This window comes from Gouania willdenowi, chromosome 6, assembly GCF_900634775.1.
Source record: "Gouania willdenowi chromosome 6, fGouWil2.1, whole genome shotgun sequence".
In the NCBI taxonomy this organism is placed as follows: Eukaryota; Metazoa; Chordata; class Actinopteri; order Blenniiformes; family Gobiesocidae; genus Gouania; species Gouania willdenowi.
In genome coordinates, this window is record NC_041049.1 from 26611499 (window position 1) to 26630671 (window position 19173).

The 19173-nt window shown below is 38.2% G+C and overlaps 1 protein-coding gene across 11 annotated transcripts in view; it reads right to left on the reverse strand.

Moving 5' to 3' along the window:
* plekha5 (pleckstrin homology domain containing, family A member 5) overlaps window positions 1-19173 on the reverse strand; it is a 143884-nt gene that overhangs the window by 15963 nt on the left and 108748 nt on the right. For 6 of the 11 annotated variants that reach the window (XM_028448918.1, XM_028448907.1, XM_028448917.1 and 3 more), the window contains 9 exons: window positions 17778-17897; window positions 14792-14845; window positions 11089-11169; window positions 8647-8700; window positions 8492-8572; window positions 7190-7342; window positions 5456-5557; window positions 3685-3793; window positions 1238-1281 (listed from right to left, as the gene is read on the reverse strand). In XM_028448918.1, coding sequence (XP_028304719.1) covers window positions 1238-1281; window positions 3685-3793; window positions 5456-5557; window positions 7190-7342; window positions 8492-8572; window positions 8647-8700; window positions 11089-11169; window positions 14792-14845; window positions 17778-17897 — 798 coding nt within the window. The remainder of the gene's footprint in view (window positions 1-1237; window positions 1282-3684; window positions 3794-5455; window positions 5558-7189; window positions 7343-8491; window positions 8573-8646; window positions 8701-11088; window positions 11170-14791; window positions 14846-17777; window positions 17898-19173) is intronic. The other 5 variants (XM_028448909.1, XM_028448908.1, XM_028448912.1 and 2 more) reach the window with 5 other exon arrangements.

A 19173-nucleotide genomic window follows, 5' to 3' on the forward strand; every position in this document is an offset into this window, starting at 1 on the left:
CTGCACACTTACTGACCCTGCACACTCGCGGGGATCCATGAGGACACAAATCGATCCATTCCTCTTCAGTATGTTTGTGGCTTTAAACTGTTGCTTCTCCACCTCAGTCTGCCTTTTCCCTCTTGATTTGCTGTGTAACTGTTGTGTCTAACGCTGTTATGCTGGGACTTCTGTCATTACACTTTTACTACTGAGGGTACCTGAACTCACCTCGACTTCAGTCGAGCAGCCAAAAATGACGCCAAAAACAGCTCATGGAGCACACGTTTGTAGAAAGATCTCTGATTGGCTGAAATCCAGCGTCATGCTCCTGGATTTATAAATGTCATTTTACAAAGCCAGTAGAAGGAGAATAGCTTCACTGTCCACTCAGAACACTTTGATTACAATATGCTCAAAGATGATTATGGATTTTTGACCAAATTATACCAAAAAAAGTTACAAACTGCAGCTTTAATGCGGCACATGCAATCAAATTTATCAAATAAAATAAAATGAAAAGACAGTGGCAGTTTGAATAGATTTGACAGCTTTCTGGGAGTCTCTTTTGCAATAATATTAGTATGTTTGGCGTAGATTGTAACTGCATCCAAACTTCAGGTGCAAAATATTGTATCACTTTCCCGGGGCGCTGCACTTATTCCAGGTTCCACGCTAGTAGAGGAGGAGAGTAGCACGCAGCCAGAATCAGGGCAGCTGTGCAGATTTTCCGACTCATGAGCAAACGGGAAAATAAACCCTTACAGATTTGGGCAGAACAGGGAAATGCGTCTGCTGCTCCATTATACCTTCACCCCCAATTCCATGGCCTAACTCATTTTTTCAAGTTTTTCAGGAAACACAAAAACATCACCAAAAGTGTCACACACTTGACATAGGCCATTATCTTAAAGGGCTAAAGTCACATGATCTGATCAACTGAGGATGTAGACGATTGTACCATAGGTGGCCAGCGTCATGAGGAGACGATTTAGGCAAAAAAAAACAATTTTGACATAAAATGACTTAGGCGATTATTTCAACAGTGTGACGATAGGGCGGTCTAAACCAGGTCTGCATAGGCATTGATTTGAGCTGCAAATATAGTAGATGAGCTGTAACAGGAAAGCAAACAGAGCATACAAAGTGTTAGAGCATGCAGGACATTTTGCACCCCCACTTTGAGATCTTTGAGGATATTTTTAGAGAAAGAAAAAAACTTAGAAACAAATAAAGATGGTGCTGAAGACGGTCTCACCTCATTCTTTTGCTGACTGGAGAGTGGTTTGGAACCAGGAAAGCCTGTTCCACAATGGAAAAGAGGGTAGAGAGAAGTTATTGCATTTTCTCCCCATCAATAAAATAATTACGGTAGTTGTCGTAAGCTCACATGCAATAGTTGTGCTTGTACTTTCCTGTTTGGCTCTTAAGTGCTCGAATTTCTATTTGATCTAACTGTATAAAATGAATCAATAAATGGGTCTGAGTGAAAATCAATCAGTAAATAAATAAATAAACACGTCTTAATTTCCTTTACGGGGAAATAAAATGTGACTGCAGCAGAAACAGGAAAGTAAACTGCTGCAGAAGATGTGTTGCCAGGTTGGGTTTAGAGTTTCTGATGGAGGCAGAGTAGGCAACATGTTATGGTATTTTGAAAATGTATGGGTAGAAGTACTAGCTTTATCTAGCAATGCAGAGCAGATTCTTTCATGTGTGATACATTCCTGTCAAGTTTTGGATTTGAAAATAAGGGAAATCTTCTGGCGCCCACTACAAGACGTCCCACCCGCCCAACCAAGCTCCAGTATCCCTTATATGTTAAGACAAGTGTACAAGAAATCAACCACTTACTAAATACAATTATGTGATTAGAATCTGGTAGGTCGACCTTTATGAACATTGAAATGCTGTGAACATTCCTACTAGCGCTGGGCAATATGGTCAATATATTTTCTCAAAATAGTGATATACAATATAAATCTTGATAATTTTACCAAATAAAGTCTGACCAGAAAGACAATTCTGGGTTAAATTTGCTGATGCTAAATGCTACACAGGGACATTTATTAACAAACAGCTGATCAATATTTGACTCTCATTAATCATCTAACTGAGCTTTACATGTTGTTCTGAGAAGTAAAAGCAGCGACTCCTAAAACTAGTATTTTGATACATAATAAGCTATAATATATGTATATATATGAAATATAATATAAGTTTTCTGTATCGCCAATTCACGCAGCCCTAATTCCTAAATTATAAAACAGCCTAAATAAAAACATATATGTGTATATGAAGCACATGTGTTTATTTAATATATTTACAGTTTATATACAAGTCAACACGTTGCATATCTACTGTTAATTTCACATTGCTTGTCTTTAAGTTAGACATTAACATCTTATTTTATTACATATTTTCTTATAATTTCTCATGCTCACTCATGTGGTTCTCTGGTATTCACTAATGACTTATTAGACACATTTGTTGCAGACTTTACATCCTTTAACACTTTTTTAAAGCCGTGTATATTTGTGGCGCTTGTGATTGGCTGATTTTTCATGGTGACTTACGTCGTTCCTTCCTCTGTGATAGACGTTAAAATCTCAGTAGCTGTGTCCCATCCTGCTGCTCTTTAGGAAGATAAACTCTGTCACATTTTACAACGTATTTACACGAGTTCTTTGTTTTTTCCGCCGTAACGTCTTCATTCATTCATCTCTTGATGAATGAATGATGAGTTGTTTCCAGGTTTGTTGCCGCTGTCGGCACTAATCTCACAAGAACTGCCACTCAGGCCATTTCAGGTGGAAGTTCTCATGAGGCTAGTGATGGCGTTCAGTTTAGTAAGGCATCTTTTAATTATTATTACATTAAAATACGGGATATTTACAGGAAAATACTAATACGGGAAGATGGCGGGAAAGAGGGGTAAAATATGGGAGTTTCCCGGCCAAAACGAGGTACTTGACAGGTATGGTGTGATATACTATCAGCATCACATTGTTGAAAAGAAAAGGTCAATGAAATAGTTTATTCATCACTCTGTTAGTCAGTTTAAAGTGTTTGAAATGCTAAATGAGGGCTGTGCTTTAGTAACGTGAGCAGCACAGCCTACACACCTGAGTTATTGTCAGTAAACTCTAATAAATGTATAATATTCATTTAATGCAAACAAAGCTAATATGTTAAAATGTTACTTTGGGGGTTCTCTGCCTGGAAACAGATGCGAGTTAGACAATAAATGTGTGCAAAAAATTAAAAATATTAAATACTGAGATTTAGAGATTATATTTTGGGGATCAATATGTTCAACAAAGCAGAATATATTACCACATAAACATATTGTAGCTGACTGTCACTGAGCTGTGTGAAACCTAATACTAACTAACCTGTTGGAAGACATCATTTGATATTTCTTTACATATAATGTGACTCTCAGCTCTCCGAATTAATCCTGGCTTTGTCAAGTCCTAAAAATGTCTCTTCTTGGTGTTATGGAAATATCCTAGCTGCTAGGCATTCCCTGATGGAATGAAGGACAGAATTTTACTGAAAGGTTCAGTAAGTCCTTTTGAACCATGAAAACTCTCAGACCAGTTAGAATAGATAAATACCACACACTGTTTCTTTGTGCTGCCTTTTCAAATGTGTGCGTGTGTGTGTAGAGACTGTGTCTAATGTGTCATTGAGGAATCTCACTGCAGTCTGTGCTCCTCTGGGGTTTATTCTTCGACAGGGCCTCCATCACATCCTGGATTCTCCACAACTCTTTTTGGATCTGGATGTGCTGCTGGCTTGGAGGTTCCGTCTGAGAACACACACACACACACACATGCACTTACACACAGTCCAAACCTGATGAGCTCACCTGTGTTTATTGTTGATTTCGACAGCCAATTTTGATTGAGTTTTACTGATAATCTTTTGACGAAAATGCTAATCTGGTTTAGTCAAAATGTAGTCATGAAGACTATTTCAGTTATTGTCTAGTTTTAGTCAACTAAATGACATTTAGGTAACACTTTACCTGACCTTTTATACATTAGACTGACATTACGCTGTCGTTAGCATGGATAAGGTGTCATGAAAGCTGTCATTAAATGTTATTCGCTAAATTACGACACCTTTGAAGCTATGTTGGCATTTTTTGGGTGAGGTGGAGGGATCTAGAGGGGTAACAAAGGGTTAGGGTCTCCAGTTAAACCAGAATGCTGTAGCCAGAATATTACAGGTACTAACAGTAGAGAGCATATTTCACCAGTATTGGCTTCCCTTCATTGGCTTCCTGTAAAATCTAGAATAGAGTTTAAAATCCTCCTGTTAGCCTACAAAGCTGATGATGATCAAGCTCCTGTATATCTTAAACACCTGTTAGTGCCCTATCGTCCAGGCAAAACACTCCGCTCTCAGTTTGCTGGTCTTCTGGAAGATCCAAACATGCTTAGAAGTGGAACAGGAGGCAGTGTTCAGCTACCAGACTCCTCACCTTTGGAACCAGCTCCCAGTCTTAGTACAGGAGGCTGCTACTCTCTTCACCTTTATGGCTAAACCTCAAAACCTACTTATTCGCTAACGTGCGCATACCGTATAACAGCGTTAATCTAACCAATACAGTGGACAGTTCATGGACTAGAAACAAAGCCCTAAATGCTGCAGGCAGACCTGCTTATACTGTAACGTGTTTTTCTGCAGTCAGTGCCTTCTCTTCGCTCTCTTTTCTGTTTCAGGTGTCTTGAAGCTGGAGACGGCAGTTCCTGATCTGTGGTTCACAGCTCAACTAGTCTGGGACACTCTGATGTTCTATCTCTCTCTCCCGTTCTGTTCTCCTCCTTCTGTCCACTAACCCCAACCAGTCAAAGCAGATGGTTGCCAACTCTGAACCTGGTTCTGCTGGAGATTTCTTCCTGTTAAAAGGGAGTTTTTTCTTCCCACGGTCACTAATGCTTGTTCATGTGGATTTTGTTGGGTTTTTTCCTTCTTAACACAAATTTTGTACTTTGATAGCGCTTTGAGATTACTTTTGTTGTAAATATATAAATAAAGTTGAATTGAATTGAATAGGGTTATGGTAACGAACAACACTTAATGACAGTCTTCATGACACCTTATTCATGCTAATGACAGGGGTCATATCATAATAATGACAGCGTAATGTCAAGAGTTACCAATAATGAGTGAATTGTGGGGGCAAATCAGCTTACTTCCAATTGGATAAGTTACCAGCTTGTTCCACCTTTCACACAGCAAAAGTAGATTTGATTGGATAACTCCCAAAAAAGAAGTTCTGATTGGATTTTGAGTTTTTATTAGTTAACAAATATATCAATATATTTTTATGTATTTTTCATACACATGTAGAAATTACTCATAGTTATTGTCCCTTAAATTTTTTTTGTCAACAAATAGTATGACGAAAATATTTTGTCAACAAAACGAACAGTGGTTTGCTCGTGGGTGTGTCTTTAGTTACCTGTGGGCTCCCCAGGGCCTCCAGCTGCTCCAGAAGGTTAGACTTGGCGAGAGTGACGTCTTTTTCCAGCCAGTCGTACTGACGCCAGCAACGCTCCAGCTCCTGATAAACAACAAATTAGGAAAAGACGTGTTATAAGTTCTTACTAAATGCAACAAAAACTTTTATGATAAATGTTACTGTAGAGTAGCTTTTAAATATAATCCACTGACCTTGAATAGGATAAGTGAGTGCAGAAAATAAAAAAATGAACGGTACAAAATAATAAAAAGGATAAAGTTATTTTTAAGTTGGCAACTTGCCATTATATATCATACTTTGCTCTGATAAACTTTTAAGTTTATTGTGGAGATGTCACTATTTTTTTTTCTCCTTATGCTTTATTGTTAATATAATTATAGAATTTACAATAACTTGTTACACACATTTTGTTTGATTTGATCGACCAGGGTACACCAGCGCACAGAATACTATGGACACTCCTCCTTTTTGTAAGTTTAACAGTTATAGAATAATTGACCTTTCACAAAAGCCCCGCCCCCTTGTTTATTTTGGGATGTCTGACATTTTCCTGAGTTGCCCTCATCTGGAATGGTTTCCCGGTGCACGTTAGTGACTCTTTTTGAAGCAATACCTGCACAATATCCTCCAGATGCAAGCAAAGGGGGTTACAATATGCAGTGGAGGGATATATTCAACATATTAAAACAAACAACAAAGATAAAAATTACAACTATTGAAGCGATTCACCGAAGGGGCGCAGGAGCAGATTCTCCTGGTGTTCACAAACACCAGAATCCATCTTGTGCTGCTCCAGCCCTTACCTTCCGTAACCGAACCGAACCGGTTCGAACCAATCATGAGGCAGTGTTGTGGTTTAGGGCGGGATATCCAGGTGTGACGAAGGCAGAAGGGTCGAAGCAAAACTAGCTGGGTTACCGCTATTAGCATAGCTCACAATCAAAATAGAAAGATGTCAACGCAGGAGGATGAACATGTGGAAGCTGCAATAAACTCAGTTTTAAAAAAATCCAGCATTTCCTTTTTGAAAGAGTGACAGCCAGAGGCGTTTGTCCATTTTTGGTAAAGATGTATGTTTTCACCAGCGGAGCCTTGTTGTTGTTGTGGCCATAGCAGCATCTCTGCTGTGTGATTGGCTAAAACAAATCATGGTGGACAGGCGCTTCGCCCAATGAGCTTCAAGCATTCTGTTCATGTCCCTCCCTGGTTACGACAGGATTTGCCTGACACAGACCCAGATCGATGAGGAGAACTCGAGTTAGAGGGAGGGCTACACATCAATCTGGCTCACAACTTTTTCCTTTTTTTTTTTTACTTTGTTTACATATATATTTTTATTCTACGTGTGTCCCTTTATTTCTTTCTAACATGGATGTCAAAAATACACTATTTTTTCTGCTGCTTTTGTCTGCAATTTTTGCAATCGTGTCGGAAAGTACTGCTCGGATTGTTTAAAGCCGAGATCAGCTCTTAGCACTCCGTGCTAATGCTACACCAGCCTATGCAGCGACGCGACATCCCCCAAGAACTGAGGAGTAAACGACGGAGATGTCACGTGGGGGCAAAGCGCCGAGCAAGGTGGAGAAGAGATCATCCTGTCCTCCCGTCTGTCATCATGGGGAATGTTAGTTAAAGTATTACATATTATTGTGGCAGATATCACATTCAAATTCCTGTGCATATGTGTGTGTGTGTGTGTATGTGTGTTCTCACAGTGTTGACTCGGGAAATCTCTCTGCATGTGCTGAGCAGACCATTCTGGAGCACGTCTCTCTGCTGGATCAGGCTCTGCGTGGACGCCCCATCAGACCCATTCTGTTCACTCAGCTCCTGACTGGCAGATAGAAGAGCTGTCTCCAGCGTGTGCTGTAACACACCCAGAGGTGGACATAATACTCAGCTTTAATACTTGAGTGAAAGTGCAGATACTCAAAAATTGCTCCACTACAAGTAATAGTAACTCAGTGAAAATATTATTTAAGTAAAAGAACTGAAAAAAAAGTTACTCAAGTATTTAAAGTAACAAAGAAAACACTGATGCACGATGTGTTCCATGTTTATAGTATTGTAGTACAACTGAATAACACTATTATGTTTCATGAACTACCATAATATTTAGTTTTGTGTTTAATAAAACCACATCAAATCAACAAAATCATTCACAGATGACCAAAGAGCAGGTCAATAGACTCAACATTACACATAAAAACGTAAGAAGTCTGAGTTTTTTTATTTGCCCGAAACCAACAATGTCTTTCTGTTAGTTGTAGTAACATTATATATTTGAACTATTATCCTATGTTGGTATTTATTTTTGTTCTTACTCTTTACTTTTGCTATTCTATGGTGTTGCTGCAACATGTGAATTTTGGGATCAATGAAGGTTTATTCTAATCAATTCTATTCTCTTTGAGGTATACTATTTTAACAAACACTAAATAACTAATAAAATACTTTGTTTAGTTTGTCTTTTGTTTAGCTAACCACACTTAATGTTGCCAGCATTAGATCGCTGCTTTTGGTTTCAAAAACCTTGAACATGGGCCTAAAAATACAGCCACAGATGCTCACAAGGAGGTGCTTCCTCCTTCTCAAAGTCAATCTCTGACAAAGCGCTATTAAAGCGCTATTAGAAGTGAACTGCCTCTGTCCGATTGGCTATTGCGTTGGCGAGCATTAAAGGTTTGGTAGAACTGGGACAACCTATTCAAGAATCAATAGAAATGTTTTATAATCAGAACTGAAGCAATGAAAAACCTGATCTGACAGGAGAGGGAAAGTACTGAGTAATGAGAGTAATTATAGAAATGTAGTGGAGTAAAAAGTACAATATTTGTCTTTCAATGTAGTAAGTACTCAAGTAAATTACAGAGACTCAAAATGAATACCTAGGTACATTACTTAAGTCAATTGACTTGTTTACTGTCCACTACTGAACACAACACATAGGATACTGGACAAACCATTGGCACAAGCATGAAAAACAAAGAAAGAACAAATAAATGCTGACTGTACCTTCTCCCTGTGTAGTTGTTGTAGTTTCTCTTCAAGGATCCTCAGTGTTTTGTCCTGCTCACACCACCTACTCAGCTTGGTCTGAAATCAACATATCCATAAATGTACACATCCACGCAAACCGTTCACGGCCACACGTGGTGCTGCTGTCTTACATCTATGTTGGCTTCATCTGAGCACTGGACGTCTTTGTAGTCCTCTGGTGGAACCTGGAGAAAACATGTACTCTCAGATGATGGACAACAGAGGGCAGCAGGTCAACCAAAAATGCAGCTTAGCAGTTCGAGGAGACATTACCCATTCTCCACCTTGGTTTTACCATTCATTTTTAAGCGCTCGAACTTCATCATCAAATTGTTTTTTTCCACAGAATTCAAGTCATACTTCCACCCAAAAACTGGAGAATGTGTCAAGTTCCTCCTGCTGCTTCCACATGAAGCAAGAGGAAATGCTGATACCCACTGATGCTGTCTCATGTCTTAGAGAATGACATGAATGAATGAAGGAGTGTTAAAATCTAAATGACACAAAAGCCTTAAATGTGGATGGTTTGATCTAAATACTGGGATGTCTAACAAATATCTGATCACCCATGCAGGCAATGGACCTTTGCTCATTTGATGGCATTTGCACACAGGAAAAAAAGTAGCAGGGAACAAGGCCAACACGAACAACGATAGAGAGGAGGAGGAATAAAAACAAGACAACACTGACTACAGATGAGAATACACAAAAAAGGACTGTTCAGAACAACTCAAGAATGTTTGACCAGAGAGACATGTAAACCCATGTAAATTTGCGATGGTAAAACAGGGGACGGGACCCAGATAAGCAAACTGCTTCTCTCGTCTCCTTTTTCGGCATGTACAAAAAAAAAAAAAAAAATGTAAAAAAAAAAAAAGTGAATGTAACCATGTCGGAAATAAACTGAATAAATAAAAAAATAAAAAAATAAATTATCTGATACTATTCTTGCAGTTTTGAGCTGTAATGTTTGTTTCTGTCATTCTTGCAAAGAGCAAAGGATTTCATTTGGCAGGAAGTCATGTTTCTTCCACTAGGTCAACTTTGAAACATTTTATTCACCTACAAAGTAAAAAAGTTCTCTGGAAATTTCTCATTGGATTGGTGAAGCTTCATATATTGCTCAAGTTTCAGACAATAATTTTTTTTTGTTGGGCCATTCTGCTTCTTTGCCCTGAAACAAAAGTGCATTTTAAATAAGACGCAATTTTAGAGTAAAATGACTAAAAGGTTGTACTTCTAAACAAAGGTTGTGTATAAGCACAAGTAATCATTTTACCAGCTTTAACTTGTCATTCCTTGGCTCACCTTTTCAGAGAAACTGACCAGAGTAAAACTAGCACAATCCAGACATTGTCAAACCAATGCAATTGTCAAACTACATCACATACAAATATACTGTACATAATATAACGCTTTTTCACATCAACTGTTACTTTATATTATGTAATTCTAAAAAGATGGAGATAGTACAGTAAAAAAATAAAATAAAACAAAACAAACAAAAATACCACAGTTTACAAAATAAGTGTTGAGGAAACAGAGCTTCAGAGTATGAGGCTTTTTTTCAGTTACGTTTCACTTTGTTGGTCATGTTTTAGTCTTGTTTAGCATATGATCATTTATGAGTTGCTGTTAGTTTCTTGCCCTTAGTTTTGTCTTTGTCTGTAGGTATGGATTCCTGTCTGTGTCTTTACACACTGTCTTGTCAGTATGTGTATGTGAATGATTGATTAGCTCCTCCCATTTCCCAGTTTTGGTCAGTAACTATTTCTGATTGTGAATTCCTCTGATTTGTACTTTGTTGTTCTTGATTTGGCACTTTGCTGTGGTGTTATGCACTTTGTTGGACTGTTTATGTACCGTATTTGAGCTGCGCTAAAAGAGGGAACTTTGATTGTATTATGCTCTTGCTTTCTACTCAGTTCTGCAATTGGTTTTTTCTCACCACCTCACTCTTCACAACTTATGTCCTGAAGATATCCAAAGACATAACATGTATTAAAAAAGTTGAAATAAGTTCTTAAAGCTAAACAAAGCAACAAGATGTGCATAGTGAGGTCCATTGTTTGTAATAGATCAGCATGAGCTCAGATCAACATCCTCAGGAAAGAAAGCAATAGAATGAAATGTCACAAATATCCGTTTGATGGGTGCCAAACATCGGGGGATGATGACGGTGCAAAACATCCATGACAGTGAAATAAAAGGCCAATGGCGACGGAAATGATGGGGAGCACTCTTACTGGGCATAGGCAAGACTTTGCTTTGAGCTGGTCTTTGACAGGCTGAGCATTGTACAAAATAAACCATGGCTGCCCTGTGGTGTAGCTATACAGTGTCTGTACCTACAGACAGTATAGCTTTTCTTGACGAACCAGGCCTTTTCCCATATATTACATTTGTATGCATTCCTTCAATATTTTTGAGTTAAAAAACCTCAGCAATCAAAAGTAATGAAACCATTTGATGAATCCACAATAAAGCTTAAACCCAGACAGAGTGACTCTTCATGAAATGGTCATGAGAGTGCTGTGAGACCGACTCAAGCCAGAACGCGCCAAAGACCTTACTTGATGGTAAAGTTGCGGCCTCGGTGCCGAGTTCTCGATCATAGTGTGAATCATGAAGATTACAGGCTCATTCTCCTTTGTCTAGCAGAACCCCGGGAGAAAAAATAGTTGAACAGTCTTTTAATACATGAGCAATCCTTCGAGGGATCAGTCTGATGGAAAGTATTATGTATTTAGTAAATCTTATTTCAACCTAAGTTAATATCAAACAGCACTTTGTGGGTGCATAGTCTGTATGTAGGAGCAGCAGATACAAAACACCTCTGATAATCAGCTTGGTCTTTTCCCAGCTGTTGGAAGGTCATTTTTTTCGCCTTGAAATTAGTCATTGCAAAATGCTTCGTACATTTAGTTTAATGGGTTTGCTGAAAATAATTCTTTATCTAAAATTAGGATCTTTGTTATGATTATACACCACGCTAAAGCCATTTTTTTGGAAGCATTTAGTCACTTAGGGAAGTTACTATAATGAATACAAATGAAAACTTGACTGATGATACATTTCAGATTCCTTTGAGAGTGCGAAGATAGTAATAATTTGCCTTTAACGTCTTGAAAATATATCTGGGCATTTAGTGATAGCATAGCATAGCATAGCATAGCATAGCATAGCATAGCATAGCATAGCATAGCATAGCATAGCATAGCATAGCATAGCATAGCAGTTTTCTATCCCTACCTACATACACAGAAGCCAGAATAATATAGATGAAGAAATGAAAGAAGATACTTTGTACATGTACTAAAATTAGTGTATACAGAAAACAGCCAAGTGGTCCCTGAACACGAAGGAGGCAGTGTCTTCATTGCTCCATCAGTGGAAAGTGCAGAAGGAAAGGGGATTTCAGGTGGAGTGATGCATGAAGTTTGTTCGCGAATGACAGCAATAGTAACTATGGTAACAATATATCCCCTACAGAGATTAGAATACAGCTGTGTGATAACTTTCTCCTCTTTGAGGTAAAAGGGTGATGTTTAATTCAACAAATGTTTCGGAGAATAATCACCTTGTCAAATGGCATTAACAATTCAGTGACACACTAAAGTGGAACTTGTTAATTGAGGTACCTAACAGAGTCCTGTGAATAATCATGAATAAATCATAAATGAAAGATTTGTGACAAACTAAACATCAAGTGGCATCAAATATTCCCCTGTCCTGGCAAACAGATGTTTATGTATTTATAAGGAAGTGGTCTGTCGTCAGGTCCGATGTATTGAATGCTTGTCTCACAGGGTTTTCCATCCCTGTCATTTTTCACCTATGATCACACCCCCTACCTTTGCCCAGCTGTTCCTTGTTACTCATTAGCTTCTTTTGTGTTTAGGTGTACGAGTGATTGTTGGTCTGTTATGTCTCCATGATCATTTAGCTTTTCTGGTGTTATTATATTTAAGTCTATTTTTAGTCCATGGCTGTGTTTGAAATGGCAGACTAACGTACTACTAGTGATTCGTCCACATTAGATAGTATGGAAAGATTGAGTACGCGAGAAATACCCAGATGTATACTCTATCGGAAATTAGTATGCACGGTGGGCATACTAGTCATAATCAACCACCCCATGATGCATTGCGAGTGGAATGTAAAATTGTCCTGGGACTGGCTTCAAGCTAAAAAGCAAAACTCCTAATTTTTTTTAAAAAGCATCTCTTCTTGTCTTCCATTAGTTTTGAACCCTTTTGTAAATAGTGCTTTTGTTTTGAAGTTAACCGGAATTTTAGTCAGTAACACAAGGGCAGGTCTCTGAAAAGTCGGCATGAAATGTGTTTCTGTGAGTTTTATGGATCAAATGACTACATGTTGATATTCTATTTGGTTGCTTTATCGCTTAAAGGGGACATATTATGCAAAATCCACTTTTGCAGTTTTTATTATCACATTTGGCACACAGAATGTGAAATAAAACCATCCAGTCATTTGTTTGTGGTCTGTGCAAGTCTTACAACACAGAGAAAATTGCTCCGTTTCAAATTTTTGGAGTTTGTGATGTTACAATTGAAGAAAATACACTCCCCTCCACTGGTAACTCCACCCCCAACCTGTTATATCGCTTTGTATCACTGATCTGACACGCTTGTGACACAATCGACACAGCGGTTGAACAAAACAAATGATTATCACTTTGTATGCACTATTACTGTAGTTAGAAAAGCAGCAGACGAGGAGAAAGTGAGATTGTGCGAAGGCGGTTGAGCGGTGGAGAGAGAGGGCTGATCATTTCTCCCAGCACTTATCAATAACTGCACCGCTTTTACAGTGTAAATGATCAACTTACAGAGTCACTAAAGGATGTTAACCGCTTAAATTTTGCCCCGGTAAGTTGCAGCTGCAGCTGTGTGACTTTGTCATTTAGACCACAGGGAACTGTTTTAAAAGGTGAACATTTTTCATAATAAGTCCCCTTTAAAATGTTTCCAGAACCTTCAGAGGTGGAGAATTAATGGAGATATTTAGCCTCAGTGTGCTTCAGGCTTTTGTCGTTGTAGATTCGAAATGCATCTTGGGAAACTTGGAACTATACTTCAGTGGGAACGCTCATCATTCTTATCATACTAATAGTATATTGTATACAGTATATACTCATTAGTATGTGATTTTGAACACAGCCATTTCAATTTCCGGTCCTTCTCCTGCTCTGCTTCATGTCTGACAGAGTATCCTGGAACTCTTTAATAAAGCACGCTGAATTCTGCATCTGAGTCCTGTCGGTCCTGCTGCCTGACAAAAGATTCCTTTTTAGTTTGGGGTCATTTTTTGCTTCTGGATTGATGCTAGTGTGAAGTATGACCTCTCTTTGTCCTACGTTTGCAAGATGATTACCTCCGCGGTGAACTGGGGATTAGTGAGAACTTATTGGACAAGATCTTCGATGTTTTAACCGTCTGTTCAGATGTGACACCTATCTGACCACCATCGATATTGTGCATGGTGCTGTCCTGGGCGTCGTTTCGTTCATTGAGCTCAGCAGTCAACCATTTATTTCACAAGCTGAAATTTAGTGCAAACTCAACAATTTGCAGTTTTTCAACCAAACCTGCATTAAACAGCAAACTGTTTTTGAACAAGAACTAAAGATGAAATACAAATACCATGACACTTCTATAGTGTACATTTCATACTTTAACAAGTGTGCCTTTCAGTGGTTGTAGTACTATTGATGATGAAATCTAAACAATAAAGAAAATTAGGCAAATGATTGAAATGAAAAGCTACACTCAAAAGGCCACATTAAGGACAGTTGTGCCAAAATTCTAAAATCTACTCTTTACGTACACTATTCATTGGTATCTGAAGGACTGGGATCTGATAAAAGATGTAAAAGGTCTCGTGTTCTCATGACAAGCTTGGATCGCTGTCCTTGCCGTTACTTGCACAATGATTAACAAGGTCCATTTTAATCATTGGTTTGTGAATCAAATTAGTGTCACTTGTATATATTTGACTTTTGTTATGCGTTAAATTTACAATATTGTTTTATATGCAATGTTAATATACTATTTATGTTCAAAACTACAATGTCCCGGCCAAAACCATTTTCACAATAAATAGAAGTAGACGCTTAATGAAAGACTCGGAGAAGTAAATATGTTTTTTCCACTAACAAGAAGGTGAGAGCTAGAAAAGTGTTTAGCTGAAGAGATCTTTTTGAATCCAGAAGCTTGACATGAAACCTGAAAGGAACAAGTTCAGAGTTCTCACCTGGCTGTCCAGGTAAACAAGGTTCCTCTGAAGGTGATGAGAGAGGACATCAGTCTGCAAGTACCATAGTAACAGGGGAGAAGAAAAACCACAGGAAGTGAAGGTAGCTTGTTTGAAAGGAAAATGTACAGATAAATGACAGGAGAGAGAGAGAGAGAGAAAAGAAGGAAGATAATGTATAAGCTTTACAAGCAGATCTGAGGCAAGTTATTGGGCAGGGGGTTTGGTTTGGGCTTCCCTGCCTGGCTGGTCTCCTGAGTGATGCTCTAGCCTCACCAAGCGGCAGATAAATGCACATCTTTTGTGGACGCACAGAAATGCTAGGAACTTCTGGAAAGCTCTAGATAAAATAAAAATAAAAAATAAATATAAATATTGGTAATAAACTTTTTACAGGACAAAAACGTACAAAAGTTAAAAGAAGACTTCAGCAAACTACTAACATTAAGTTTCCCAATCACCAAAAGATTATTCAAGTAAACAACAAAAACAATGTTTTAAAAATACACATACATAAAAATAAATACTAAAGCACCGAGCTGGTGCCTTTTTATATTTATTTTCTCTTAGGAAATGAACTTTTCCATGTTGAATAAAATACAAGTTTAATAGTTTGTAGGCCTGTTTATATTTTCCTTGCGTGGGATATTAACTTTTACATATGTACTGGAGTTTACTTTACTTTTGCCTTCATCAGATTTATTTAACTTTTGGTGAAAAGTCCTTGGTTAAACTCCTTTGTCCTACTTTGTGAATGACAATGAATGCACCACAGCTGGGGCGCTGAGCCTGTAGAGCTGCAGAATGTTAAACATGTCCATTTAAATGAGTTTTTTTTAACCAACTAGTTAAAGTTTGTGAAGAGCATGAAAGTCAACCAGATGTCCCACTCCTCCTCTCCTTAAAATGTCTCCTGTGCTCACTGGACGTTTGTCCTGATGTGCATCACCAGCTGTTGGGATTGTAAACATGGACACACCCATTGTCGGACTTCACCTCCAACTCAGTGTCCCAAACAGAAAGCTGAGTGAAGAGAGTGGATTTTATTTCATGTTGGCCATGATGCTGTGGATCATGGTTTTGTTTCCTTTCAATGATGCTGGTTTTAGTCAGGCCTTAACTGGTTTTTGAACATATTAACATGATTTGTTTATAGGTTTCAGCTCAGCCAAGTTCTTTTCTGTTTGGTCTTTGTGGTTATAAGCTCCATTGTTTTTTTGTCTAAATAGGTGTTTGTTTGTGGGGTACCAGTTGCCCCATTTTGTTTCCTACTGGTAATGACCCCAGTAGTTCATGTGTGGCTCTTCACATTTTGTACGATCAAATATCGAGTCTGCTTCAGCAACATCTTGATTTATCATCACTATGACTCTGTAAGTCAGTTTATTTTTTCAGTGTTTTTTTTTTATTACATAGCTTGTATATATTGATTTTGAAATCAACCTGGACACACACATCTGAAGCTCCACCAGCAGCTGGGCTATGTCTGATCCCAACACACACAGCGCTTCTCACAATTCATCTTGGTTCAAATACATTTCTGTTGAGATCACTCCCTTCAGAAATAATACAAGCCGCACTTCAAATGACCCCACATACTTTGTTTAAAACACTGGATTGATACCACATTAAAAAAAAACATAGCACTCTTCAAAACAAAGATGCACACCAAGCTGAACACACTGGGTAGATGCTTTCCTGTCTGATGCATCCACACCGGCTGCCTCACAGCCTTTCAGAATTCACCAAGCTTGCATGCAAGGACAAGGATACCATCACCACCACCAAAATATGTAGCATTCACTCACACACTGATCATACTGAAAACCTACAAGAAGCCAACGCCCATTAATACACAGCTGTCTCTCCTTTATGCCACAACCTTGGTCCAAATGAATGAATTTGGTGCGTTGGTTCACAGAGGAGAAAGGTTACTTTGGACCTTGGATACTGGAGACTTCTTGTCATGTTGAGCAAATTTTATTGTGAGGATGCTGTAAATAAAAAAATTTTGCAGGTAACTGTGGTAACCCATTTTAATTTGAACTTTACCAAACAGGGTACCCCAATGTTTAGATTAGAATTTTTAAGACATCCCAGCTCTGACCAAGCATTTAAGTACGTTCTATACAAATTGATTTATTTAGATTTCCAGCCTCTCACAGACAAAGTCTACCAAACCTAGAATTGGTTTGGTCGCTGATGTAGAGTGTTTAGCTGAATAGTAGGAATCTTAGAAATTGGTAAGCTACACTAAAAATATTGGATGAAGACCTTACTTGGCCAACCTACAGCAGTTGATGAAATATTTGACTATGATCAATGTTTATTAGTGGTTTTCTTGCAAATACAATAAATATAAAAGGATGTCATATGTTGCAACAACTTTATATTTGCTGATGCAATCTATTTTTTGCCTCATGTGTCCTGTAAAGCTTACCAGAGACAATCTTTCTAAATCAAGTACGGGGCGTGATGTTAAAATGTCCTTTGTGCCAAAAGATGGTAGTCATATAAGGTTTACCATTTGAGAGTGGCATGGGAGCTGTGTCTCAGATATGAGAAGGGTATAAATTTGGAATGCATCATCAGTAGTGTTCCTTTGGTGTTTCGGCCTTTTAAACACTCGACAACCTCATCAAAGGTGGCCAGCTACAGGGTGATCAAGCCTGAGCTTGCATCCCATAACTGTTTCCCAGTTTCTCCTATATGTAGCTTTAGGCCACCTCACACTCAAATTAAGTGTTAAATTATGACAATTATTAGGGAAGTGTTTAGAAAATGCGCTTATCCAATCTGGAATGACTATTTCAGTTCTTTCCAGTATCCATCAAAACCAAGAATATAAACTCTCCCATGTTTCACAAAAACACACCAAATTATTTTATTTTGAAGAAATAAAAACCCACCACATGTTTACATGCAGAAGGCAGGCTTTAGAAATGTCTTGATGCAAGCATGCACACACACAAACATAGGTGCTGACCTTGGCGTTGGGCCCTTCCAAACCAAGGGCCGTTAGCTGAGCTACTGTGTGATCCCGCAGACTGTTGAGCTCCGCCTGCTGACGGCGGAGCTTGATTAGCAGCAGTGTCAACTCCTCGGGCTGCACAAGGCAACAGGTAAATAGAAGTAACTAACCCCAGAACTACAGAGCATACATTCAACGGGACACAAAGGTCACATAACCGTTGGCTTTTTCAATAAAAGCAGAATTAAGAAGGTAACTAATAAAAAGTTTTTGGCACTACCTGTCAAAAAGCCTGAGGATGAACACATAAACTAAACAAAGATAGCAGTCATTGACACATGGCAAAGCAATATAATGAGTCTGTGGTCAAGTATTGAGAAACATGTAGTCCATGCAGTGGAAGAAAGACTTCCTGACAAGGGACAGCAATGAAAAGCAGGGTTTACATTTTCCTTTCATTATTTGCACCTGTGAATAAAGGAAAAGCTCATGTAAATACATCCCATCATTATGTCTTCCTAGCAAAAAAAAAAGCTGTACACACAAACAAATAAAGTGTATATGTATGTGTAAATGATCAAAATAAGACTCTAAAAGCATTGCTACCCAAACTCATGTTTTCCTAGAAAAAAGTGAAACTCTTCAGCAAAAGTTGAATATATCCAATCAGAGCTCCTTTACTGTCTGTACAATGAAAGACTGAACAATTGTAAAAAAAAAATAAAAAAGATGTGGTTGAAGCAAAGTATGCAGCTAATGCAACCACTACAAAGGTGCATTAATGAAAAACATAAACTTTGACTTGTTACACAAACCTGAGACATTCTGAAATAGACACAAGCCACGTTTACATGGAAGGTTTGATTCCCCTTTAATTCAGAATTAAAGTACATTTCCTTTTTAAATTACCCTTGTAAACACTTAATTCCTGATGCAAATGTAATTCCAAATTAAACTTAAATCTGAATTAGTTGGCTGGTTTATTCCAATTTTAATTCTGAATTAAATAATTCCTCAATCTTGTAAATACTTAATTCCGCTTTAAGTTAATTCCGGTTGTTCTGCGCATGCTCGACTTTTAGCGCTAGCGATGACATAGTCCAGGATGGCCGCCCAGACGAGACCTGAGACTATTCATTTAACTGCTGGATTTGAATGACCAAAGTAGGTCTTCTCGATCTACAAGGCAGAAAGACCGCGTTAGCTGCAAAAGCTAATGCTGCACACGAGCTGAAAATTCCAGTTTTGCCTGACGTTTCAACAGTGACCCAGGTTATAGTCACATTTTGTAAACATGAATCGGCTGATCAGTGCTGTTTCACTTAATCAGAATCAGAAAATACTATATTAAACACAAAGGGTTGATAAAATATAATATAAGTATACTATAAACGGCATAGCGGTTCATTAA